This window comes from Oculina patagonica, chromosome 9, assembly GCF_052425735.1.
Source record: "Oculina patagonica isolate OP01 chromosome 9, crgOcupat, whole genome shotgun sequence".
Lineage (NCBI taxonomy): Eukaryota > Metazoa > Cnidaria > Anthozoa > Scleractinia > Oculinidae > Oculina > Oculina patagonica.
In genome coordinates, this window is record NC_135766.1 from 2,851,800 (window position 1) to 2,879,247 (window position 27,448).

The following is a 27,448-nucleotide window of genomic DNA, read 5'->3' on the forward strand; positions in this document are numbered from 1 at the left end:
AAAAACACGGAAGGTCAGATAGTCTTCCTCATGACGATTACTTAAGTTTATAGTTCGGATAAGGAATAAACACTTTTACGATGAACAATATTTTCCTATACTTGGTTTTCACGTGACGTCATCAAAATTCTAAAACCCAGAATCGCAAGACCCCTGAGTGTTTATCCTTCAGTGGCAATTAGACGTGCATAATATATAACCTTTTGAATGTTTTTAGCTCGATAGCATTCGCTGTCGTTAAGAGTTTCACGCCACACGAGAACAATCTAGACAGTTGAGGTTTCGCGAGAAGTGGTTTTGTGAATGTTTACTTGTTCATGAGAGTGATTTCACCGCTTTTTGTAGCAGAATTTAATGCCAGATGTTTTCATTGATTTCCGGCCGCCATGTTGGAGCCCAAGCAGTTGGGCTACAACGTGGCGATTCCATACTGTGCTCTCTAAATTTGCGTGAAACATTTTGACTAATAACTTCAGTACGGAATAACGTACAGACCTGAGACTTGGACAAGCAGTTTACATAGTAGTTTTCTACAACCTTTAATATTCTTTGACTCAATAGTTTTGGATTTATTTTTTTCGCGGCGTGAAAGTGAAACCACCTATTGTCTAGAGTGCATGCCTAACTGGTTAGCTATCCAGCATTAGTGTAATTCAAGAATAGGAATTTCTGATTGTTCGAAAAGCTCTGTTTATGTATGGGTTGTTGACCAAGAGAAGGGCGAATATCACGCCTTCTTGACCGAACACGCTTGGTCAATAAATGATTTATTATATGAATTTTTTCGAGCAATGAAAAGGAACCCAGTTGCATGCAAAACCGAAGGTGTAAAGTTTATAATAGATGCCCCTCTCTAATAAACACCCCGTGTCTAATAGACGGCCCCTCCAAGGATCGCCACAAAAACAAAGATAACGCGCCATAGAGTAAAATCACGCAATTTATTCAGTTTCGAACATTCAAGAGGCCAACGATACCAACATAGTTGACCCCGATATTGATGAAAACATCAACATCGAACTGTGAACAACATCGCAAGGCTTTGCATTAGCGCAGAATATATTAGATTCCTACTCACAATTTCTGCTTTCTTTCTTACTCCGCGAACAAACTTCGTGTCTTATTTTCTTTTGTTGACGTTGTTTCAGTTAAAGTGAAATGAACGCCTCTTTCTAATAAACGAACTGAAAGGAAAGAGACCAATACATCGACCAAAAGGATGGAGGAGAAACGAGAGAGAAACAGAGAAATCTAAAAAGAGAGAGGACTGGTACAAGAAAGGTGGAAAAGAAGCGGTTATATTCATGCCTGCGAAACCTGGATCGCAGCTGCAGAAGGAGTACCCGAAAGAAATCAGAGACCAGGGTTATAGGATAAACGTGGTAGAAAAGACAGGTACGACACTGAAGGAAGTGCTACAGAAGTCCGACCCGTTCAAACGGCAAAGATGTGGGAGAGAAGACTGCCTGGTTTGCAAACAAGCTGGGAAAGGCCCATGTAATGCACACGGTGTAACGTACGAGATTGATTGTCAGGGATGCAAAGATAAATACATTGGTAAGACAGCCAGAAATGGCTATACAAGAGGCCTAGAGCACACAGGGGGTTTAGGGAACCAAGACGAGAAATCAGCATTATGGCGACATTGCGTAGAAGAACATGAGAAGGAACGGCAAGAATTCAAAATGTCCGTGACTGGGGTGTATGGTAATGATGCCATGTTAAGACAAATCGCAGAGAGCGTAAAAATCAACCGAGTGGCAAAGGGATCCCTTATCAACATGAAGAAGAAGTGGAAATATGTAAAACTCCCTAGAGTAGTGCTTGACGAAGGAGAATTATGATGTGGCACTCTGTGCGAGGCCTTACATGAAGTCGGTTGACTGTCCAAGACACTTGGTGTCTCATACACTGAGTACCAAAACGTCTTGAATCCAAGATGGCGGAACATGCCTGACGAGGCTGAGATTTCAGCGAAATTTATAGCAGTAAACAAAGATATTTGTAATATTTTAATTTCAAAATCGTGCGATCAAGGAATAACAAAGACAGAGAATGTCAAGAAATTACCGAAGTTTATCTAATTCTTTTCTCGCTTCGACGAAATAACTTTCTGAGGCACAATTTGATAACTGCAGTTCAAAATTATTTTTGCTGGAAAATCGACGAAAATTGTACTGCTAGAATCGTGTAAGTGCCTTTTAGTGAAGTCACCGTGAGGAACATTTCCTAGAGTTATTTAAGCTTAAATACGTATACTGGTGTTTTGTGATCGATATATTATTCTGTTTTTTGTGCCACATTGTACTATATTTGTAATTTTAATTTCTTCATGTGAATGTTGCATGTGTGCACTTTGTATGATTAAAGTGAGTACGCATTATAGCGAAGTTCACTTATATGGGATATGAACGATGTGAATGTGGTTTGTCGTCAGCTTGGATACTTCAGCGCATCCCCCTTTCCTTACTATGCAGCGAACGATCAGGGATCTGAGCCTACCTGGATGGATGACGTCAACTGTCAAGGAAGAGAGTCTTCGCTTTTCAGCTGTGCTCATGCTGGCTGTGGAGTGGAAAACTGTAGTCATAGCGAGGATGCCAGTGTTGTTTGCAACACTAAGATGGCTGAAACTATACGGAAAATCACTGCTAGCGTATCTTATCTTGTCTTATCTTTTTCGGCTTTTTATTTAACCTTGGAACATATTAATCACATAGTGATGACTCGATGATAGTTTTAATTGCTTGGCGGGATACTTAGTTTCGGTTTCTTAAGGTTTTAAACGTTTTAACTGTTTATATGTGTATGTGAACATGCTTATAAATACACTTTTAGAGTATATCCCTGCAAAGAAATAAAGAACCCTGCTCCGATTGGTAAAAAATCAGGGAACATGTGCCACCCTTGAAGAAGATAAGAAATTTATTGAGTACATGCAGATGGATGGATTCAATGTATCAATATATATTTTGTTTGCAACAGACATTTGCGAGAAGGACTGGTTGAGGACAAACTACACTTTTGCTTCTCAGTTTTGTTTTATGGGAAGCAGTCAGGGAAAATGTGCGACACAAGGAGCTAATCTCCCCAGTATTCACAGTCAGGAAGAAAATGTATTCGTTCAAAACTTGCACGGTGGTGAAAAGTCTTGGTTGGGTCTCTCTGATATCAACACAGAAGGAAAGTTTGTATGGACTGATGGGACATCTACCGACTTTCATCACTGGGCGGATCACCAACTGAACAACTATGGAAACCAGGATTGTGTGCATACGCTGGGCTTCCTTAAAGTGCCTATGAAGTAAAACATAATTTTGCTAAATTTGCTTGTTTATGTCTTAGTAAGCACGAATATGCGTGTTTAAGAGATCAAAAGCGCTTTTTTCTAGTATTTTTTGAGCCTCGAAGTTTGGATTTCGCAATTCGAAGTGGATCTTTTCGCGCGCGGCCAAACGCTTGGGTTTCACCGAAAATGACGTACTTAGTGGTTCTAAAGACACCAGGATTATGGCGTAAAGAGAGCAAAGAGGGCTGGCGAAAGCTATATTCTTTTGAGTCAAATAAAGGCAATTGCGCAACGAAACTGCAACAAATACCCTTATTTCCTTTGGTGAAGCTTCGCAGAGTAAATGGAAGCGAAATTTCCATGTGTATCGTAAAGCTATTCGTTCTGATGAAAACGCAAGCAGAAACGGATTCTGTTCCGTCGGCAGTTCAAGCATCGCTGTTTTCAGCACAAGCTCTTCCTTGCCACAAATGAAACGGTAAAGTCATGAAGCGAAGAGGAAATTTATTAAAAGAGTAGAGGATATGGTGGTCTCTATATCATTCTGCCCTGACTAGCCGAAAGAAAAATTTAGCAGTCGCGCCAGGAGTCTACAATATGTTACACAGCTGGTTACAGTATGTGTTTTATTCTTTTATTAGAGAGGTTAAGCATGGCAAAAATAATTCTGATTTTGCTCACTTTTCCTTTAGCACTTAAATAAAGCAAGACAAAAAATAGGAAAAAAAATCCCTTAATCACAGTAAATGCAAACAATTTCTCTAAATTGTACAAAGGGCAAAACTCAGACACCAAAAGTTCGATTTTTGCCGTTTGCCGTAAACGTCATGCTTAACTTCTTTATTATGAGACTTCGTTCGCCAAAATTTAATTTGTATGGTTAGTAGATTGTTTTATCATTCCCGATCATTCGTAAGGTAGCAGTCGTTTCCTTTCCCAAACGCTTAAAACGGTCGATCGCCAGACGCAAACAAATACATCTGTGAAAGCAAGAAGCAAAAATATGGAATATAAATTTGACTTGAGTGAGCTAGAAACGCTTGAATGTTTGTTTTCAAGTAGCGCGCTTCGAATCAGTCGAATGTTGTCACTGTGAATGTTGTCATTCACATCTGCTGGATCTATGTAAGTTTCCGGCAGTATTCTAATAATGTGAGAACTTGCAAAATCTTGAACAAATTTTACGGTTGCCTTGGCCGGAATTATTGACCGATAAACACGCACTGTAATCAGGATTTAACGTATCCGGATAAAGACGGTTAAAAATATACCGTAGGGCTAACTGTTTATTCTTGAAGAGGAGAGTTTTGGTTTCGTTTGAGGCAAAAAGTGCTAATCTTGCGTTTGAAGAAGTGTTATCTTGCCGTGTTGTAAAGTTTAAAAATGTCACTCAGTTTACTCTCAGTGCTCTCACGCTTCGGAAAAATATGTCAGTCCATTTAACTTTCCCACACTAGAACACAATCAAAATGAAAGCGAGCAACTGATCGCTACTTATCATCAAATCGTGATATAATAACGAATACCGTATTTACTCGAATAAGCGCCGCGGCGCTTATTAAATTTTTCGCGCCTCGAGTGCGGCGCTTATTCGAGGGCGGCGCTTATTTAAAATTTGGACACCGCAAAGAATATTATCTTTTACAATAATTGAAAATTGCGTCTTTTGATTGTCAGTCTTCGTCTCTTGCTTAAGAGAGAGGTGGAGCTAGCTGTCCTGGCAAAGTTCGCGGCCTTCACAACATCTACAGAACCGCACATTTTTAGAATATTGGATGGAAAAACTAATGGGTGAGCGATAAAACAATCACTTTGAACCGCAAAACGTCGTTATTAATGAAAAGAAATGACCAAGTGTGTTTTAGAGTTCCTTTGCAGTGCTTTTTTAGTTTAACGGAATTCCTCGAATAAGCGCCGCAGTCCCAATGCGGCGCTTATTCGGGGGCGGCGCTTATTAACTTTTTTGTCCCAAATGCGGCGCTAATTCGAGGGCGGCGCTTATTCGAGTATATACGGTAACCACCGAGAGAGTGAGCAACCCCGGCGCGGCAAGCAGAGCTCGTGTCAATTCTGAAGCACATTGCGACACTGCGAAACCAGTCACAAAATCAAAGCCCGTCGATGTATATGCTTTTGGAAACAATAAAAATTCTAGTTATCCATATTTTATAGGGAATGACCTGCTTTGCCGAACTTCGATCGTCCTCGTCGACCAGCGCTTGTGTGAAAGAACGCTTGATCGGCTTGCGGCGGTTGGACAGGTCCAACTAACTACTTCAGTCCATTTAGTGTCACGATATTTCGTTTTGCGATTCTTTTCTGCTAGAAACACGCTCTTCCAAGTCCGCAGATGGCAACGTATCGTTCTTTTCGGACGAGATTTAGATTTATCAACGAAAAAGCAGCAACAACCTCAGCTGATGAAGTAGTGAACTTCAGTCACTGTGTATCAACAAAATCTAAGTGTAAACTGCTCCGTGGAACCACTTACTATGTCATCCGAGCCAAATTCGTGTCCAGATTCCGTACCTATTGTTTTGTCTTACCGAGGGCACTTTAGGCGGCAAAAGTCCGATTTCTCTCTTTAAACATTATCCCTTTTTTAGCTTATCGGAAAGTAGACATAAAAAGCTACCAAAAAAGCAAAAAAAAAAAAAAAATACTTCAAAGGCACTTTAAAGATCACGACTACGAATGGAATGATGTCAATTGCTAAGACTGCCACAGATTTACCTGCAAGCAAGGTAAGTTTATACAGTACACCAATCATTGTTTCATTCTGAGTTACTGCATATTGGGTGTGGTGAGAACTGTTTATGTCACCTACACATAATTTTTTGATGATGTGAAGTTTTGTTTAAGTGGGTATTCTGATACAACAGTCCGCAATTGTATTACAAATCGTCATCAAAGTCAACAGCTTAGGGGGCATCTCCGTGAGCAAACTTACTTAACCTTAGCACCACATCGACAAAAGAGAACGTATTGTGTCAATTTGCAAATTATCTTGCTCTGATTTTATTTTTCTTTATTTCTGAGATAACCAAAGACATTTTTCAAGTAGTATAGGAGTTGGGGGTACGAGATCATAAAAATTTTTATTATCTCTTACATCCCCAACTCCTATACTACTCACAGCACTGGATTCAAAAATAGAATCAAAAATAGAATCAAAAAATAGAATCAAACATGGAATCAAAAATGAAATCAAAAATGAAATCAAAAATAGAATCAAAAATGAAACCAAACCTCGAAGCCAAACTGAAAACCAAAATGGAATCAAGTTTGAAAACCAAATTGAAAAAACCAAGCCTTAAAAACCAACCCTTGCTAAACCCTTTAATCAAAATAAAAAAATCTCTTATACTCTTTTTCAAAATTTTGGATACAGTGCTTTTAAACAAGCCGAGTTTTTATGCTGTTGTTATTATCATGGTAAATCTCTTGTACTGAATATCTGTTGTGAATTATCTTCTAAAACGATTATGATTTTTGTTATTTTTGAATTCATTTTTTCTTTTTCAAGGTCGGATAATACACTGTTTAAATCATTGTAAATGTTACATAGGTATTTACTTGTTTTATTTTCTTCATTTAATAATTTTGTTAATGGCTTGCAATGTCCATCTTGTTTTAGTTTTTTTTCTAAATATACTAAAGTGTCTAGATTTTCATATACCAAATCTCCGAGTTTTGATAATTCTTTTAATGTTACGATATACTTCAGTGTGTTTATTGCGTCATCAGACATATTTTTGAATGTATCTGCTTTGAAACATATTTTCTTTAAATTTTCCATGTTTATTTTCATGTTGGTCATTTATCTATATATATAGTGTATGTTTTTATTTTTATGCGTTTTTTCATGAATCTCTTATACTCTTTTTTAAAAATCTTGCATCTTAGTGCGTTTAAAACAAACCTCGTTGACATAATGAAAATCAAAACCTAGGATAAACAGATGAGTTTGTCTTTAATATCCATAAGGATATGTTTCTATACAGCATAAAAGCGCTGATCCTAATACCTATGATCTATTGTCAGTATCCATGTTATGGATAATGCTATTGTTTATATGTTTTTGTGTCAAAAGATGTCTCCATTTACCTGCCAATCTGTAGTCATATCCATCACATATATCACATACCCATGATTTATACCGCATGTAACGAGTCTTGCTTCTCCTAATAGCATCCTGTCTATCTTTTTCACAAAAATATCTTTGAAATCTAACCATTTATACAAATACTTTATATATTTTTATTTTCTTATGTGATTTTATATAGTGCGTTTAAATTTGTTGTAAATCCTTGATTGGTATCCAACTATTAAATTCATCACTATAACCTTTCCACTTCACTAAAGCTTGTTTCTTCTTATAGTTCCGCCGAATTACTTTATCAATACGAAATACTTCTTGTTTTGCTTTCAATAGTTCGGACTCGTAAAAGCTACCTTGTATTTCTTCATTATTTAAATCTTTTAATTTATAAGTTATTGGATTAGTGTATTGGATCTTATCAACGATGAATATCTCTTCTGACCAATTAGGAGTATAGCCTTTGTCGAACACCTTTCGTTTATATTTAGATATTCGGACCTTATCACCAACCTTAAATTTGGGTTTTGCTGATAATGGCTCCATATCACCGTATAGGTTAAGATATACAATTCCTTGATTCTTTTCCTTTGAAGCTTCTGTTGGTGTCATCTTTATTGAACTGTGTTTTGTATTATTGTATTCTTTTACCAGTATGGGTAGCATTTCAAGATACTGTGTATTACCTTGAATAGTAAACTGTTTGTACATTTTATTTTTCAAAGTTCTATTAAATCTCTCAATAACAACAGCTTTACCTTCATTAAAAGTGGAATACATCTTAATATCATTTTGCTTTAGCCATTCCTTGAATGTTTTGTTATAAAATTCAGATCCCTGATCGACCCAGAGAAATTCAGGTTTACGCTTGTCATTAATAACAATATTGTTGAAAGCGTTAGTTATTGATGTACTTTTCTTATCTTTCAATTGTATAGCCCAAGCGAATTTACTGAATACATCAATTATAGTCAATAGATATTTATAACCTTTATTCCATTTTGAAAGTTTATCCATAAAAACTAAATCAGCAGACCATATGTCGTCAATTCCATTTGATATTACTCTTCTAGTTTTAAATTTTCGTCTGATTGGTTTATGTAACTCATTGGCTAATTGTTGAGACCAATCATTTTTACTCAACGCCGTTTTCCGTTTTTTGGCTTTTTAACACCCATACCTATTTTAGCCTTGGTTGCAATGGTATTACGAGCAATAGCATGACCCCATTGTCTGTCCTTCCATGGGATAGCATCAAGGGCTTTTACCATCTTTTTATCAGCTTCGTTTTTGCATTTAACCTGATCTTTTGATGGTTTGTCAGCACATACAGAATAATCTACATCATGTTGCATGCTAACAGCGTCTGTTTTGCCAGTTGGTTGCTCATATATTTTTAGTATTTTACCTGTTTTTGGATCCCATTTTACCTGTTTTTCAATAGGATTTCCAGGTCCGGTATATTTATGCCCTGGAATAACAAAACCCTTTTTGGGTGCTACTTTCAGAATAGCTTTATGGATATCGATACCTTTTCCCTTTCTGTAGTAATCAACATTGTCTTTCACTCCTTTGAAAGCTTGCCCAGCTAAAAGTCTAGCCATAGCACCAAAACTTGGTGCTGGGGTAACAAAATTTGAAGCCATGTATGCTATTTTATCAGTTGTAGATGGTCCTTTATAACGAGCAAGAGCTCCACCACTTTGACTTTTGACAAATTTAGTTTTAGTGATTCCACATTCAACACATTTACATTTAAGCATTAAACGTCCATTTTTAGCCATTACAAATTGTTCAGACTCTGGTATACACTCAGTCTGTTTCTTCTGTTTTACACAATATGATTTAACCATTATATATATATTGATTAGATATTAATCACAGTATTTATTCCTCCATTTTCCTGCTTTTTTATCCCAAACGGTTCCAGAGCATGACGGATCTTGATGCTCACTTGGAGATGTCCAGAATTTCTTTGAGAATAATCCGTTTTTCGTGTTGAAGGCACCTTTTGCGATATCTCCACTCCAGTATTTATCAAACAATTTTTTATCACCTCCAGTAGCACCTATAATGAAGGATGCAATATCTTGAGCCTGTTGAAACATCGGAATCTTATCGCCGATCTTTTTGTTGATGGTTTGACCAACTCCCCGACCTTGTGTCTTTTTTTTATTGCTTACAAAACGGGTTTTAACGCTTTTACATTCAGAGCAAATGCATCTCATCATAAGTCGCCCATTTTTGGTTTGAACATATTTTTCACTTTCTGGTACGCATTCTGTCTGTTTTTTCTGCTTTACGCAATACGATTTAACCATTATATATATAAGTTATATATTTCTGAAATAATGTTGAATGAATCTCTCATTCTTCATTGTGTCATATATGTCAAACACTTCCAACAAATTAGAATACATATTCCCATGGTTCATCTCATTCAAAAAGTATAAACAGAAGTATCCGCATGTGGTTGTATTTATATTCTGTATCTGATTGTTTTGATGTAGCAATGTTAAATTCTTCTTTTTTTGCGTGATCGACTATTTCTTGAAATGGAGGCATACCAAAACTATCAAAATAATTGATTACCTTATCTTTTACATAAGTTGCAACCCAATGACTACCACTCAGATATGACGGTTGGAGATTGTAAATGAATATTCCTAATTTGTGATTATGTGGCACAGTCTCGTCTCTCATTAGTACATTTTTTATCGGTATATTCAAATATAAACACCAGTTTATTAAATCAAAATTACTCATTGGTATATTCTTATGGAATGTTGGCTTTCTTACTTTCTTTTCGGTTTTAAGATCTTTTTTTTTGGAAGCACCAATCCACCTGTTCTAAGAAATTTATCATATTCATCCCAAGAACCAATGAATGGTGGCGGTGTGTAAGCTAATACATCTTTCTTACTTGGTAGTCTAATATTTCCCCCATCCTTCTTTGAAGTGTTATCAGTTGTTGATTTGTTAGTTGTTGACCTTCTTGATCTTGTTTTCGTTTTCGGAGCACTAATTCCAATCATTGGAAAACCAATTCGCGGTGCCCCATGACCGACCCTAATGACCTTTCGAATTTGTGTCTTCGAGATGTTTAAATCAGATCCAACACCTAACTTCTTAGCCTTATTCAATTTATTGATTTGTCGTTGAGTTAGCATTAAACTGTCATTGCCAGTCATATCTGAATTGCTTAAGCGAATAGTGATCTCACTTTTATTTCTATAAGCAGTCAAAAGCTTCCTTCGCTGTCCTTCTGACAGATTCACTTTATGAGAGTGATAAGTTGTCATTACTTGTATATATATTATATGTTATATAATTTCTTGTTTATAAAACGTATACAAAATAGAATGGTTTATACATAATATTCAATTGATTGATTTATACAATAACCAGCTCATTCCCCACCTTGTCAATGACGATTGTCTCATCATAAAGAACGATGGCATGGACGTTGAAAGGACTATCTCCCGCACTATTAGCGTTTAGTTTATATCTGAAGATCAACTGCTTGGGGTCTCTAGTTACTCGCTCTGCTTGATATGATAAATCAAAAAAGATAATAGGATAGAGAGAGTTGTAATTTGCCAAGTTGAGTTGTGTACCGCTGTTGTAATCATTCTTTCTCATACCATAAGACATCAAATCATTGAAGATCCTAACTTTGGACTCACTATCATATTCGGTCTCAGGATAAAACACTCCGTTGCCGTATTCCAATCGGCATGTTGTCAAATAACTACCATTCCCACGGTCAAGATTGATATTGTAGGTATCAAATTCATAGGGATTTTCATCTGCATTGTTTGATTTAGCTCGTTGTAGATATACAAAGATAGTCTTAACATTATCAATACTGGATGAGATCTGGAAGAATCCACTGCTATTCGTTGGTGCGGAAACCTCATACATTTCGCGCCTATATTTCCAAGTGTTCTTTACCAAGAAGGAACTAACAAATTTATCATATAGGCTGTCCTTTGGAGTCAATTTTGGGACCCATAGAAGGAATCTATTAAGGACCACTCGTCCATCAGCTACATCATCGGCCTTTTTAAGTAATTCGGCGTCATTCTGTAACTGTATATTGAATTGGAGTTGCATTGGGAGTAACATTCGACCTTCCAGCTCTTCAAAGAAACTGTAACGATTTAGAGGTATAACAACATTGACATCATTGAGACCTGTCGTCAAAAGTCGCCTAGCCTCAAACCCTGCATTCTGATTAGCATTTGCTATCCTATGGTCGGTATCTAGATACCAAAGACTATTTTTTGCTACTGAACGACTAAAATCGTCACTATATTCGAGGAGGTTCTTAACGAAAGTAACTTTATGGAGATTATCGGTATCATAAACGATTTTTCCTGCTGATTTAATCATCATGTGGGCAATCAATGAATGTGCTCCATTAATAACTGTGATACGATTCGCCCCCGTGGTTGCTCCATCAGCTAACATTTGCACCTGAAATTGCACCTCGAAATACGCATTATACCAATCGTAGAATGAACTTCTATCGTTAATCGTGAACTTATAGCCGTTTTTAAGTTGGTGCTGACCGTTAGCTGGGACTCGAATAACATCATCGAGTTGAAATCGAACCAACTCGGACCTCTGTAAGTATTCGCTTGTTCTAAAAGACATATATTATTATGTTACATAATTTTGCAATTATGTACCAATTTTTTTAATCATTTTATTCATTTTACTCAACGCCTTCTTTTTACACCTGATCCTGATATTAATCTATTAATGATCATATCAGTACTTTCATTTTTCTGTTGGTGTCTGACAGGTGAGGCATTTACTTTCTGTAAGATTGGGGATAGTGCCTTTTGCCCAGCATTTCCCTTCCTCATATTCCTAAGCCTTTCCATTATAAGGTCTCCGGCTTTTTCTGATGCCCTTTTACCCAGTTTATCACCTGCATGAGAAATACCTGATTTTATCGCCTTCTTACCTAAGGGCTTGACAATTTTTTTAACAACAGACGACATAACACTCTTCATCGGTTTGAAAATGTTATCAACGATAATCCCTGACCCTTTGTGCTTATATACAAATTTACCAAATTTTGGATGGTAAAACCTCTTGAATTCATATGGTTTCATTATATACTATTATGTTATATTATTCTATCCTTTTCAAAATTAATGAAAAAGACGTATCCGCTCCATTCAGGTTAATTAACCGTCTCTTCCCATCTGTGATGTATATTCGAATGCTACTTATCTGTTGCTTATTAACCGGATTATATGTGACCCTACGAGGCTCGATTGTAAACGAATAACTCGGCTGTAGTACGCTGGTCGAAAAAGTATAAATGATATCCGACTCTTCGCCATCGACTAAAGAAGTATTGACTAGATCGCAATGTATATTTAATATATCGGTATCTTGGCTGAGATTTGGGACTCTTGGACCAATATTAACCGCATCCTTTAATACCTTTTTATCAAACCCTATAAGGTCGTTGAAATTGCTATGCGTCAAATCAAGTTGATAATTTTGAGATAAAGTGATTGTAACTCGGAATGTTGTTGAATCAAAATCAATAGAGATGGGATATATAGGGTTATCATCATCTCCCGTCTTGGTAATCTCTTTAATATATTCATCAAATTCAGAATAATTCCAAACACCTTCAGGGAAAGTTATGTCTTCAAATTTATTCCCATTATCAGAACTATATTTAATCAGCTGATTACCATATGAGGGATTTACATTAAACCATGTAAATGACATGTTAATAATACGATTGAGACCTATCATATATTGGTAATTGCTATCCAATGTTATAGGCCTGTTGAATTTAGTTGTAAAATTTTGAGGAGTGTTATTCCCTTGATTTTTAACACTATATGATGATAATACTAACTCACGATCCATATATATAATACAGTTACATAAATTAGACTTTAAAGTACAGATTATATATCTGTTTATATTGTTGTTTATTTATAGTAGACCTTTTTAAAAGTGTGTCTAATATAGCGACTCCCATATTTCGCATTTTAACTGATGTGTTTCCTGCGTTTATTGAACCGATGATCAATTCCAATTTTTTGAGAAGCTGTTTTACATCGTTAAAAAATATAACATTTCCACCTTTCTGTTTTTTTCGAATACCAGAACCTTTTATCGTTTTGGCTTTACTTTCGTAATGTTTTATGTAGTCATTTAATGCAACTCTTGCATTGTTTATTCTCTTATTTTTAATCTGTCTTTCCGCTTCAGATATAGTTCCCCTATTATATTCTTTAGTAACATTCGCCTTGAAACCTTTCAATTGTGTCCGTTTATATTTGGCTTTCTCTAAAATCTTATTAAGATAGTTCTTGGTTTTCTTTGGTGTCATTTCAGGCTGATCTAATTTCATTTGCACTACATCATAATCGTCGATACCAACGTCTTCTAGTATTTCACTTACTTCATCATCAGCATCTAAAGCATAATCAATTTCATCCTCATCGTATTCAGGAGGTAATTCATCTTCATATTCAGGAAAATATTGGGGATCAACATAAATCTCCTTTTTTCCTTCTAAAAGATCTTTTAAAGATTCTTCATATGTTGGTGGTTTCGGTACAATCTGTTTTTCATTTTGTGGCATTACAGGCTCATTAAATAAATTATCTACGTCCATATCCTCAAAAGGATCAACTTCAGGATAGTAATCTGGAGCTTCCAATTCACCTCTCATCCCCTTTTTGACACGATTTTTGGGTACTTTTGCTATCTGCAAATTACTTTTAATTACATCATCTAATTTACTTGTCACTGGTTTGAATACCTTCGAAAATGACTCTTGGCTTGTCTGCTGACCGATATTATTTTGTGTGATTGCATTTTTAACATAATTGATTTTATCGCCCAAATCAGATTTACTCTTTGCAAGCTCTTTCCATCTAAGTAAACTCATTTTATTTTATATTATTACGTTACATAAAAAATGAAAATTGAATATAAAAATCAACATTTAACATAGCGTTTAACACCTTGATGTACACCGTGTTGAACGCTATGTTGAACTGAAAATAATATACCCATATAATATAATGAGAATACCGAATTATGACACTGAAGACGATATGGCCTCAAACTTTAGACAACTATACGATTTCATGCCAAATCAATGTTTCCGGATGCTGATTTCCTCACCATCAGGTGGAGGTAAATCAAACCTTTTACTTGATATGATATATCGGCTATTGTTTTATGATAAAATATATTTGTATGGGAAAAATCTTCAACAATCAAAATATCAACATCTTTTAAATACCTTTGAACCCCTTAATCAAGAGGCTGGTTATTCTGTTATTGAAGCAAGTAATGATAAAATAATACCGCTTGATAAAATATCAGATGAAGGCCAAAAACTAGTCATCTTTGACGATTATCTCAATACGGGATCAAAAAATGATAGCGAAATACGCAACTATTTTACAAATTCAAGAAATAAAAATTGCAGTTGCATTTATTTATCTCAAAGCTATTATAATACCGATAAAACAATCAGATTAAATTGTACTCATCACTGTATTTTTGAATTCCCATCTAATAATGAACAAGGAATGATTTGCAGAGAACTTGGAATCAGTAAAAACGACTATCTCAAAGCAACTGCAGACCCATTTAGCTTTTTATATATTGATAAGCCACGAAAATTCGTAACTAAGAATTTCAATGAAAAAATATAATATAATATAACTGATTGATATAATATGAGTTACTCAAACGGTTTATTACAATCAAATAACACTAATATTACACCAATTAAAGGCCCTCGAGGTGAAAAGGGTGACCCAGGAGTCGGCTTTGATGTTACGCCTGAAGGTAATTTCAATTTGAACAAAAAGAGAGTAATAGGGCTAAAAACGCCTGATGACGTTGCGATCGATGATTCAATTGAAAATTATTCAAGGGATCTCGAGACGGCCGTAAATAAACGATATCTTAACCAATTCTTCCTTAAAAAGAACAGAAATGAAACAGTGTTTGATTGTGTCGGCCTTTCATTGCAAAATACCGAAGTGTATTATCCAAGTTTATATAACGATCGATCTGTACCAAACGTAGGCTATGTTAGTGTTGAGGATAACAAAGTAAGGACTGAAATTGATACCAAACTTGCTACTTAGGCTGACAAATCGTACGCTGATAATACATATTTAACGAAGAAATCAGGAGGTGTCTTAGCTCAAAGCCTTCAAAACAAAGCAGACAAATCGTACGTTGATAACAGTTTTTTAAAAAAGGTCGTAGGACGCGTTTTGACTCAAAAAATTCTAAGCAAGCTTGATATTCACGGTAGTAACATGATGCAGGCAAATCTCGATATGAACGATAATCGCATAACAAATCTAAGCAAACCAATATATGGAACCGATGGTGTAAATAAATTGTATGTTGACAGTTCACATATTACCTCTATTGATAAAGGAAACGTTTTCAATAATATAATGATTGACAGTGATAATCAACTTAGTGAAGAGAATGATATCGAGCTTGGAGATTTAATTCATCATCCAAATCCTGTTCATCAAATCAATAAAAAGGTAATAGATACAAAATTACTTCTCGATAGTTCGAAAAATTACTACTCAAGCAGATTAGGTATCAACATGTACCCTATACCAATTAATTATTATACAATGGCATTTGAACTCTATTTTCCAGTTGAAATAGATGAGAATAGTGTTGATATCAGTGTTGTGTCATTGATTGATACTGTTAATAAAGTAACTACACGAGTTTATAACGGTTATAGTCGAACAATAGCTCAAGTTCATAAGTATCAACAACATAACAACAACTATCTCTATGTCGATATCGTTTTAAAAATGAAGTCAGGACACTCGTATGTACCAAAACTGCAAACTTATATTATAATATATGGGATTAAGAATTATGAAAGTAATGTTGAACCCAGTATATACGATCAGCTATATTATGTTGAAAATGATAGAATAGCTTTCAATGCATCAATTGATATGAAAACACAGGCCATTCATGGTATTGCAGAAGGTACTACTGATGATCAAGCTGTTAATTATAAACAGTTAAAAAATTTTCGGGACGATTTGAAGTCTGATCTTGAATTAAAAATGGCTAAAAAAAGAAACATAAGCTATTACCATAAAATTTTCGAGTATTTTTATGATCTAACGGATCCATCTGAATTCATCATGGCAGATGCAAACGGATCGGTAATCCATGGATTAAATAATGGTCTTGTGTTTTTCCAATCAAAAATGCTAGCAGATTTTGATCCGAAGAATGGTTTTCTTGGTGTTTTTAAAATTAATTTAAATACAAATATCACTCACTCCGATAACTGGACTATATATATGGGATTTAAATATGACTATAAAACCGGTGATAATAAAAGAATTAAAATAGAAATGGTTAATGGTAGTAGTTTTGAATTTCCATGGGTTAAAGTAGAGAATAATAAGTTAGCACTTGAATATGATTTAGATTTATATACAGAGCAAATCAGAGATGTTTATATAACTAAATTTTTAAACCTCTGGTATACTAAAATAGGAAATCAATTTAGAATCGCTGTTTGCAATAATGTTATGAGTATTGATCAAACATTTTCTGGGTTTAAAATAAATACATCTAGCATTAAAATTTCTTCAGATTACTTTGTACAAAAAATCGGTTTTAGTAACACAGCAATGTCAGTGAATAGTCGAGAGTATCACAAAGTCCAATTTTTAGATAAAACAATGGGTATATTCTTCGAATAAATTATCTAACTCACTATTATATGAAAACTGCAGATTTAATACATGAGATGCTGAAAACTATTCAACGGTTGATTAAAAATATCAGAAAATTATACAACAAATTTAAAAATAGAAATAAAACATAGTCTAAGCATATAATATATATGCCGAAACAACGCAAAAATATATTCGAATGGAATCATATTAGTGACAAGTTAAATCAAGCGCAAATTCAAGAATTGAAAGAATACTACAAAGTATACCATAAGAAGTGTTGGTGTTATAAACAAGCTACAAAAACCTTTAAAAGGTTTAAATTAATAGGCAATTCGCTGGCTATTTTATTTGCTTCGGGGGGCATAGTATCATCCGTTTCAACTGGTGGTATCAGCCTAGTTGCAATCAGCACGGGAGCTTTATTGATACAAGGTTGGCTTCAACATCAAAATCTCGATTTGAAAATTCAAAATTGTATATATGCAACCCAATCCTATATGCATATACTTAACACACTAAAATTTATTTTGCGAACGGGTGAATTCGACCTATCCAATATCCTAATAACGATGAAAAATACCGACGACTACATAAGTGATAACAGCCCGATTATAGATAAGTGTATGGTAAAATATGATAAAATTTTTACTTTATAAGGCGCAATATCTCTGCATTTTTCAATTCTAAAATCTTTGCCCAATATCGATTATAAAATTCAAGCGTTTTTCTCGATTTTGAAACCTTTATAAACTCAAAAGGAAGATCAAGCAATTTAAATAACTGCCTGAGGATATATTTAGTGCTTATCATTCGTCTTCGGAGTTTATTTATAGATGGAAGAATAGTATCAATCTCATGAAACACTTTGTAAATCTTATCGCGCTGATTATGAGACAATTGAACTCTATTTTTAATACATAAATCGTTTAAAACAGCCTCAATGTGGTATTTACGATGATAGATGCTTTTACGCCATATCTTGTGTATGTTCTCGTAAAAATCGAAATACTCGTTGTAATAAATAGAACCATGAACCAAACCGCAATTAATACAAACATTTATACCGTTTTGATTTGACATATCCTGCTTACTACAGCATGGCTCAGCATCCTTGTTACCTTTTATCAATAGTTGATCACAGAAAGGGCATATAGGTTCTTTTAAAATTTTTAATTCATCGTGGATTTCAGAATTACAAACCATTATATATATATATATAACACACATAACTTCACCAACCATGCCTTTATTCAAAAGTAAAGTCCGAATGACGTCACGCCACAACTGTGGCGGTCATTATAATTCACAAGTGCCACAAGCACAGTCTATGTTATGTGTCCATGGTTCTGCAACCTCTTGGTGACTACTAAAATAATCCACTACAGCACCGCCATTCTTTACAAACCATAAAAATGGTAACTTACACCTTAACACTTTTTTGTAAGGAAAGAAAAGCTTGTAAAACTTTCTAAGCTGTCGTGCTCGTGTTTTTTTAACTCTACATCGCAAATTAACCCAATCGTCAAAGTTACCGAGTACTCGCTTCATACACTTTTCCTGTTGGAACTTTTCAAATGCTTGATTCAGCCACATTCCATAAAAAAAAGCATTCTGAACAACATAATTCTCAATCGTTTTAAAAGAGTTTTCGCAAAGTCTGATACAATCTTCATACATAGCTAAGGAGACTTCACCTTCTGGGAATGTGTTAGGAACATCAATGTGCACTCTCTCTCCTCTGATATAATTATCTTGCATTTGTTTGATGAGTGAAAAAGCATCACACTCACGTTCCGCCGTTGATAGCTTCTTTCGTTTTAGTTCTGGATGTGTTTCAACTAATAACTGCGGAACATTTGGGGAACCTGTTGTATCAGGCCAATCTTCAAGAACAGTTTTGGCTTCTTCGGGTTTTCCATCGTTTAGCAATGCTACTGCATAGTCTCGTTGTAGACAGCAATTCGAATAAAGTTTCATCCAATACTCAGCAAATAATTGGACCTTATCGTTCATAAAAACCACATTTTGATGGTAAAAACCATCTATGACCTCCACATCTATATCTTTCTCATAACCTGTGTCAACAACATCTTCTAAATCCATTTCATCCATCAAATCAGTTAAACCAGTTTCACTCCCCGCCATTTCTTTAACTAAACAACTTGTAAAGATATGCTCAGGGAATTTTCGAGATCGTACGAGTGTCTCGTGATTCCCAAACAATAGCTATTAGCAATGACGCATTTCCTGTTTTTCCAGACATGTCTAGACTTAAAGTAAATATTTGAGTTGCTATGTTTTTGTCACAATAATAGAACCTTAAGGAAGCATTTGTGAAGCCGTCATCTTCAAAGATCAGTTGATTAAAAATACCTGCTGACGCGTAATTCATCAAAAAACTCCCTTTTTAAAGACTGGTTGATTAAAAATATCTGCTGACGCGTAAGTCGAAAAATACCCTAATGTAAACATTGTAGAACCATCTTTTTTAGTCATTAATCATTTATAACTTATGGCTAAAACCGTAAACTGAATAATTATGTATTTAATGTTGATCCTTACGAGGCCTTCCACGTCGTCGCTTCTGGTCTTCAGGTATACACTCTAAACATGCATGATTTTTGTCTTCATTTGATATTTCAGATCTGCTGTTAAGGTCTGAAGATAGCATTTTAATAATACAAATATTTGTTTTAAGGATGCTCTGAATACAATACATTTTATTAATAAAGCTATATCATTCGAGCTTTGATCAGCTTCTAGTAGGTGTTTGATATTTAATGTTATATCACTCATTCTATATATATTAATAAAGAAAATAATTATCTGTTTATATCTATCACTTAAACGCACTATAAAAAACACTTAAGGAAATAATATATAGTATATATAATGGGACGAAATAAAAAATACGATAATGAAGAAGACAGGCAAAACGCTATTAAGGAAAGCAAGACCAGATATATGCTAAACAAATCATGGATATGTGATGCATGTCAACATGAATACACGCTCGCTGGAAAGCACTCTCACATGAGGACCAAGAAGCATATTAAAAATACTGTTATCAAGGCTATTGAAGACCAATACAACATAATACCAGCTGAAAACATAGAAAGCAATATTATATAATTATATATTGTATAGCACAGTATATATGAATTGCTGTTATCTGTTGCCTTAGGTGACCAAAAATATATTTATTTCTGGTTATCTTTTAAACGCACCAAAAAAATCTAAAAAATAATTTTTACTATAAAGGACTTAAAGAAATGGTAATTCTATATAGTACACAAAAATGGAAAAAAATATCTCATATATTAATATGAATGAATTAGATCTAGAAAAATTATCTAAAACTGAACTCATAAAACTAGTATTATCACTAAAAGCAAACCAACCAAGAGTTTATAAACCTAGGCCACCAATCCCAACTCCTCGTAAGAGTGTTAAACAGATGATTGATGATTATGAGGAAAATGTCATTCAACCACCTCCTGAATTTAGGGATGATTACAAGCCTAAACCCATGCCACGGACTATAAAAACAGCCCCACTACCATTACCAAGGACAAAGATAGAGGAAGTTGCTAAAGCTATGAAAGGCTACACAAAGTCTTTTGAAATTGGTATAAAAAATAATAAAGACCCGTTATTACAGCTTCAAAACACAAGAAAAGCTGTAGAAAATCACATAATAAAAGAGCTATCAGCAATGAAAGGTGTTAAGTTCATTGAAACGCTCAAGGTGAAATTCACTAAAATGTCTGGGGATAGTGTAATATATAAAACCGCTTATTTCAACAGTAAAGCACAGACCATAATTAATAATCTGGAAATCGTTGAATCACTACAAGCATCTAAACAACAGATATTAAATTTCGTAGCTCAATGGATATCTGAAGGCTCAGGATGGACTATTGAATCAGTTGATGGTCATTATATAAATTTAGTTAAATATGAACCAATGAAAGGCGAATCTTATATTCAGCTACCACCAGAACTTAGAAACAGTGCTAAAGGATTAATAAACATGAAAAATGAAGATAATGAATGCTTTCGGTGGTGTCATATCAGATACATAAATCCTCAAGATAAATATCCTCAACGAATTAAAAAATCTGATAAGGCATACATCGAGAGATTAGATTACTCCAAAATTGAATTTCCAGTAACAATAAAACAGTACAATAAAATTGAGAAGCAAAATGAGATTAATATTAATGTTTTCGGTTATGAAAACAAACAACCATATCCCATCTATAGATCAAAAGAAAAGTATGACAATCAGATGAATTTATTATTGATAACTGAAAATGAAAACAAGCATTATGTTCTAATAAAAGATTTTAATAAATTCATGTATAACCAAACTAAACACAAAGAGAGGAAGCACTTCTGTATGCACTGTTTACAATGCTTCAGTTCTGAAAAAGTATTAAATAATCACAAAGATAATTGTATTCAAATAAATGGAGTACAAGCAGTAAAAATGCCTGATAAGGATAACAACATACTAAAATTCAACAACTTCCATAAACAGCAACAAGTGCCATTTGTCATTTATGCCGATTTTGAAGCTATAACAGAAAAGATATCCGGCTGTAAGCAAAATAATGATAAATCATATACTGAAGCCTATCAAAAGCATACTGACTGTGGATATGGTTATAAGGTTGTTTGTTGCTATAATGATAAATATTCCAAACCGATACAAATATATAGAGGAGAAAAAGCTGTTTACAAATTCATGGAAAAGATGCTAGAAGAAGTTAAATATTGTAAAAATACAATGAAAAAATACTTCAAGAAACCATTAAAGATGACTAAAGATGATGAAAATGAATTTCAAAAAGCAGAAGCATGTCATATCTGTGATATAAAATACATAGATGAAGATATTCGGGTTAGAGACCATTGTCATATTACTAGCAAATACAGAGGGAGCGCTCATACAGAATGCAATCTGAAATTAAGAATAGAACCCGATAAAATAAAAATTCCAGTAATTTTTCACAACTTAAGAGGTTATGACAGCCATTTCATAATGCAAGAGATAGGAAAAATTGTAAAAAATCATACATACAAAAATAAAAAGGGAGAAATTAAAGAAATGAATATCAATGCTATACCAAATAATATAGAAAAATATATGGCCTTCATGCTCGGTAATCATTTTACCTTTCTAGATAGTTTTCAGTTTATGAGTTCAAGTCTTGAGAAGCTGGTTAGTAATCTACCTAAGGAATCCCTAAAATATACTTCTGAAATATTCGAGAGTAAGCAACTCAATCTGATGTCAAGAAAAGGAATATATCCGTATGACTATATGGATAGCTTTGACAAATTTAATGAAAAACTACCCAAAAAAGAAGACTTTTACAGTATATTAAATGATGAGCATATATCAGATGATGACTATAAGCATGCTAAAAATGTGTGGAAAACGTTTAAGATTAAAAATATGGGTGAGTACCATGATTTATATTTAAAATCAGATGTCTTATTATTAGCAGATGTGTTTGAAAGCTTTAGAAAAACATGCCTAGAATACTATAAACTTGATCCATGTCATTACTTCACAAGCCCAGGTTTATCGTGGGATGCTATGCTTAAAATGACTGATATCAAATTAGAGCTAATGACTGACGTTGATATGTACCAATTCATCGAAAAAGGAATGAGAGGAGGTATATCGTATATAGCTCATCGATATGGGAAAGCTAATAACAAATATATGAAAAAATATGATGAGAAGGCGCCCTCAAAGTATATCATGTATCTTGATGCTAATAATTTATACGGTTATGCTATGAGTCAATATCTACCAACTGGATGCTTTAGATGGTTAACACAAAAACAAATTGATGAAACAAACTTGGCCAAGTATAAAGAAGACAGTAAAAAAGGCTTGATACTGGAGGTTGATCTTGAATATCCCAAGGAGTTGCATAATCATCATAATGACTACCCATTGGGTGCAGAAAAAGTTAAGGTGACTAAAGATATGCTATCGGATTATTGCAAAAACATTGCTAAAAAATACAATATATCATCAGGTTTAGTACATAAACTAATGCCTACATTAAACAATAAAGAAAAATATGTATTACATCACAGGAATCTTCAGTTGTATTTAGATCTAGGATTAAAGCTCACAAAAGTCTATCGAGTGTTAGAATTTAATCAATCCCCATGGTTGAAGCAATATATCGATTACAATACTGAAAAACGTAAAAATTCTAAAAACGCTTTTGAAAAAGACTTTTTTAAATTGATGAATAATTCAGTATACGGCAAAACCATGGAGAATTTGAGGAAGCGAGTCGACGTTAGGTTAGTGACTAATAAAAATAAATTATTAAAGTTAGCTTCAAAACCAACATATGTCAGTAGCAAAATATTTAATGAAAACTTAGTAGCTGTCCATAAAATCAAAGAAACATTAACCCTCAATCGACCTTCATATGTAGGAATGGCTATATTAGATTTAAGCAAAACACTAATGTATGATTTCCATTATAACTACATAAAAAAGAAGTATGTAAACAAAGCCAAACTACTATTTACAGATACAGACAGTTTAACTTATGAAATTCAGGTTGAAGATGTATATAAAGACTTTTTTAATGATAAAGAGAAATTCGATAACAGTGACTACCCTGAAAAATCACCATTCTTTGATAAAACAAACAATAAAGTCATTGGTAAATTCAAAGATGAAGCTTCTTTTATTCCTATTTTAGAATTCATCGGTCTGCGATCAAAAATGTATTCTTATATTAAAGACAATCTACAAGTAGGAAAGACTGCCAAAGGAATCAAGAAATCCGTTATCAAAAAAGATGTCACACATGAAAACTACAAAGAGACCTTATTCAATAAAACACAGATGCATCATACTATGAAAACCATCAGAAGTCAAGGCCATCAACTTGAAAGCTATGAGATTAATAAAATATCACTGAGCTGTTTTGATGATAAACGGTATATACTTGATGATGGCTTAACAAGTTTTGCTTACGGGCATTATAATATAAAGCAATAATCTTCATTATGATTTCTAGTATAAGAGATTTTTAAACGCACCTTGATTTCAAAATTTTAAAAAGAGTATAAGAGATTTTTTTATTTTGATTAAAGGGTTTAGCAAGGGTTGGTTTTTAAGGCTTGGTTTTTTCAATTTGGTTTTCAAACTTGATTCCATTTTGGTTTTCAGTTTGGCTTCGAGGTTTGGTTTCATTTTTGATTCTATTTTTGATTTCATTTTTGATTTCATTTTTGATTCCATGTTTGATTCTATTTTTTGATTCTATTTTTGATTCTATTTTTGAATCCAGTGCTGTGAGTAGTATAGGAGTTGGGGATGTAAGAGATAATAAAAATTTTTATGATCTCGTACCCCCAACTCCTATACTACTTTTTCATCTCACTTTATTTCATTCTTTTATTTTATTTTCAAATAATTAATTGATCCACTTTTTTATTCCCAATACAGCAGATTACAACGAATGCAATAACTTCGGGTACGATTGTGATGACAGTGCCTATTGTGTGAACAACGATGGCTCCTACACCTGTCGCTGTAAAAGCGGATATCGTAATTGTATCACAAATCGTCAACAAAGACAACAGCTTAGAGGCCACCTCCGTAAACAAACATAAAAAGAGCATGTTATGTCAATTTTCAAATTATCTGGCTTTGATTTTATTTTTCATTATTTCTCGAGACAACCAAAGACAGTTTTCATTTCAATTTATTAAATTCTTTTAGTCATTTTCAAATACTAAATTAATCCACTTTTTTTCTCAATACAGATTACAATGAGTGCAACAACTTCGGGTACGATTGAGATGACAGTGCCTATTGTGTGAACAACGATGGATCTTACACGTGTCACTGTAAAAGTGGATATCGGCTCGACGCCAATGGAAACTGCACAGGTTTGTAATCCAACTTCCCGGCGATGCTTGCAACTAACCAACTGGTCTGCCTCCTGAAAAAAATAGGTTTGTCAAACTCGCCATGTTTATTTGAAGGATATGTTTCTTTTATTTTAGTTTAACTGGTGTGCCCGAGAACTAGCTATATTTTAGTTGAGTTACCCTAGTGCATATCACCCGTCGTGCTTGTAAATGGCCAACTGTTCTGTGCCCTGAAAATTGAGTTTAGGTTAAGCTCGCTGTGTTTATTTGAAACATTTGTTGTGGCGTACCCAAGAGCTAGCTTTGTGTAGCAAAAGGCCTAAATAATTATTACTATAACAAAATTTACATAATTTAGGGTTTATGATACGGATAACATGTTATAAACATGCGTGCGTGGAGGTTTTGACCAAATAATGCAACGTCCTTGTTCTTATAAGAAGAATTACAGTCTCGCATTATTTGCTTTGTTAATTGTCATTTCTATTTTTTCCTTTAAACAGATATCGACGAGTGTAAGCTGGGGTTATTCTCGTGTCATAAACTGGCCCAGTGTGTGAATATTCCTGGTTCTTATGATTGTAGATGTGGAACAGGCTATGGAGGCGACGGGAAATACTGTGGCGGTAGGTTTCCAAGTAAATGAAGGGTCATAAGCGACGTTTTTTGTTATTTGCTCCCTTAACTTATTTTCCCATGTGATCACGCATCTCATAAATGAGTCAAAGTAAATAATGTTATAAAGCGATCATGACATAGTTGAAGTTTTGTTAATGAAAGATCGTTGTTGTGGAAGTGGCTAAGCAAAAACAATCTACTGCAAGTTCGTATATATTTTTTTTACACATAACTGAAAACACTGCTAAATTTTATAGTGATACCTGCTCCAGCATCCCAATTCTAACAAAAACTAGATGTTATTCATTCGAAAGCAAACTTTTTTGTCGAACGCCATGATAACTGTATGTAAACACACACGATGTTTACCGATGTAGCCCCAGTCCCCTTCACAGGCTCTGTGCTTTGTTTGCTACCATAGCAACAGTTTCGTTTAGTATCAGCACATTTGGTAGTTAAAATTCATTTGCTTCGAAGGACACTAACGGTAATCATGCCAAAAGTTTCAAGTTATACGAGGACTCGTATTGAAATTGTTTTGCACTTGTACTGGGTACCTTCAGCTTGGGAAAATCTGAGGATTTATTTCTGCACTGTCTCTTCTGATTAGAGTTACATTATAGTCAAACTGAAAGATAAATTACAAGTTGTTTGAGGCTTTGAGCCGTAATTGTTCGTAACTACAATGTGTAACTGTCTTGAACGGATACAAACTGAAATTAAACTATATTAAACCTACAATTCTTGTGATCCTTTTCCCGGTCGTAGCCTTGTGTTAGGTTATGTCTCCTTCCGTGAGCTAAATCGGATTTAGCTTAGCATCATTTACAAGATTGCGTCGCTACTGCCACAGGCAGACAAGTCTCTGTGTTTGAGGCCGCGTGACGTAAGCGTCACGGTATGCGCTATTTGATCCCATACATTTACTGTAATTTGTAACGATTGACCTCCGCTTGAGTCAACTGATCGTTAGAAATGCTCCATAAAATACTGAATTTCGCATCTTATCATCCTAAACTTTGATCTACTGTAAGCCAGATAAATAAAGTTCACCTACCTTTCATTTTTTGTGTGATCTTTTGTGTTTTTATGGGGTTTTTGGGCCGTTAATTCCTCCATGGTCGTCACCGCCCCGCTTAACTCAAGCGGAGGTCAATCGTTACAAATTACAGTAAATGTATGGGATCAAATAGCGCATACCGTGACGCTTACGTAACGCGGCCTCAAACACAGAGACTTGTCTGCCTGTGATGCTGCCTTAATAACAAACACACCTTTCCCGTAATGATTAGCTTCCCCTATTTTATTCCAGTAATCGCCCACTATCTACAATTATATCTTTTAACAAACTCACACAATGTCTTAATATGAACAAAAAGTCATTGTCATTAGTAATCCGTATATAGCACATGTCCTGCGATAAACGTAGGTTAATATATAGATTTAGGCAAGCCTAAAAGCGGAGCTCCCCAGTTAATTATTTTGCACTTTGTTGAAACCTGAATTCAAGCCATTGTACAATTTTAAGGCTAAGAATATAATATTCGTTTTATTTTTTTTTTATAAATTTTAATATTGTTACTTACTTTTTTTTACCGTGTCCCGGGGGGGGGGGGGGGGAAGAGGTACTCCCTAAAATTTACTCAAGGGGTGTGCCACTGAGTCGCTGAGACTCTGGACCTGTTCCAGAGAAAAACGGCTCAATTTGCGACCCTGTTCCAGACAAACAGTGCAAAATAGGTACCCTGTTCCAGACAATATCCACAA

The 27,448-nt window shown here is 34.5% G+C and overlaps 1 protein-coding gene across 1 annotated transcript; it reads right to left on the reverse strand.

Moving 5' to 3' along the window:
- Positions 1 to 9,248: 9,248 nt before the first annotated feature.
- On the reverse strand, positions 9,249 to 12,739 carry LOC144665266 (uncharacterized). Its single transcript, XM_078526483.1, has 2 exons — positions 10,809 to 12,739; positions 9,249 to 9,456 (listed from the first exon to the last, which is right to left on the reverse strand). The coding sequence occupies exons 1-2, from the start codon at positions 12,045 to 12,047 to the stop codon at positions 9,256 to 9,258; spliced, it is 1,440 nt and encodes a 479-aa protein (XP_078382609.1). The 5' UTR covers positions 12,048 to 12,739; the 3' UTR covers positions 9,249 to 9,255.
- Positions 12,740 to 27,448: the final 14,709 nt, after the last annotated feature.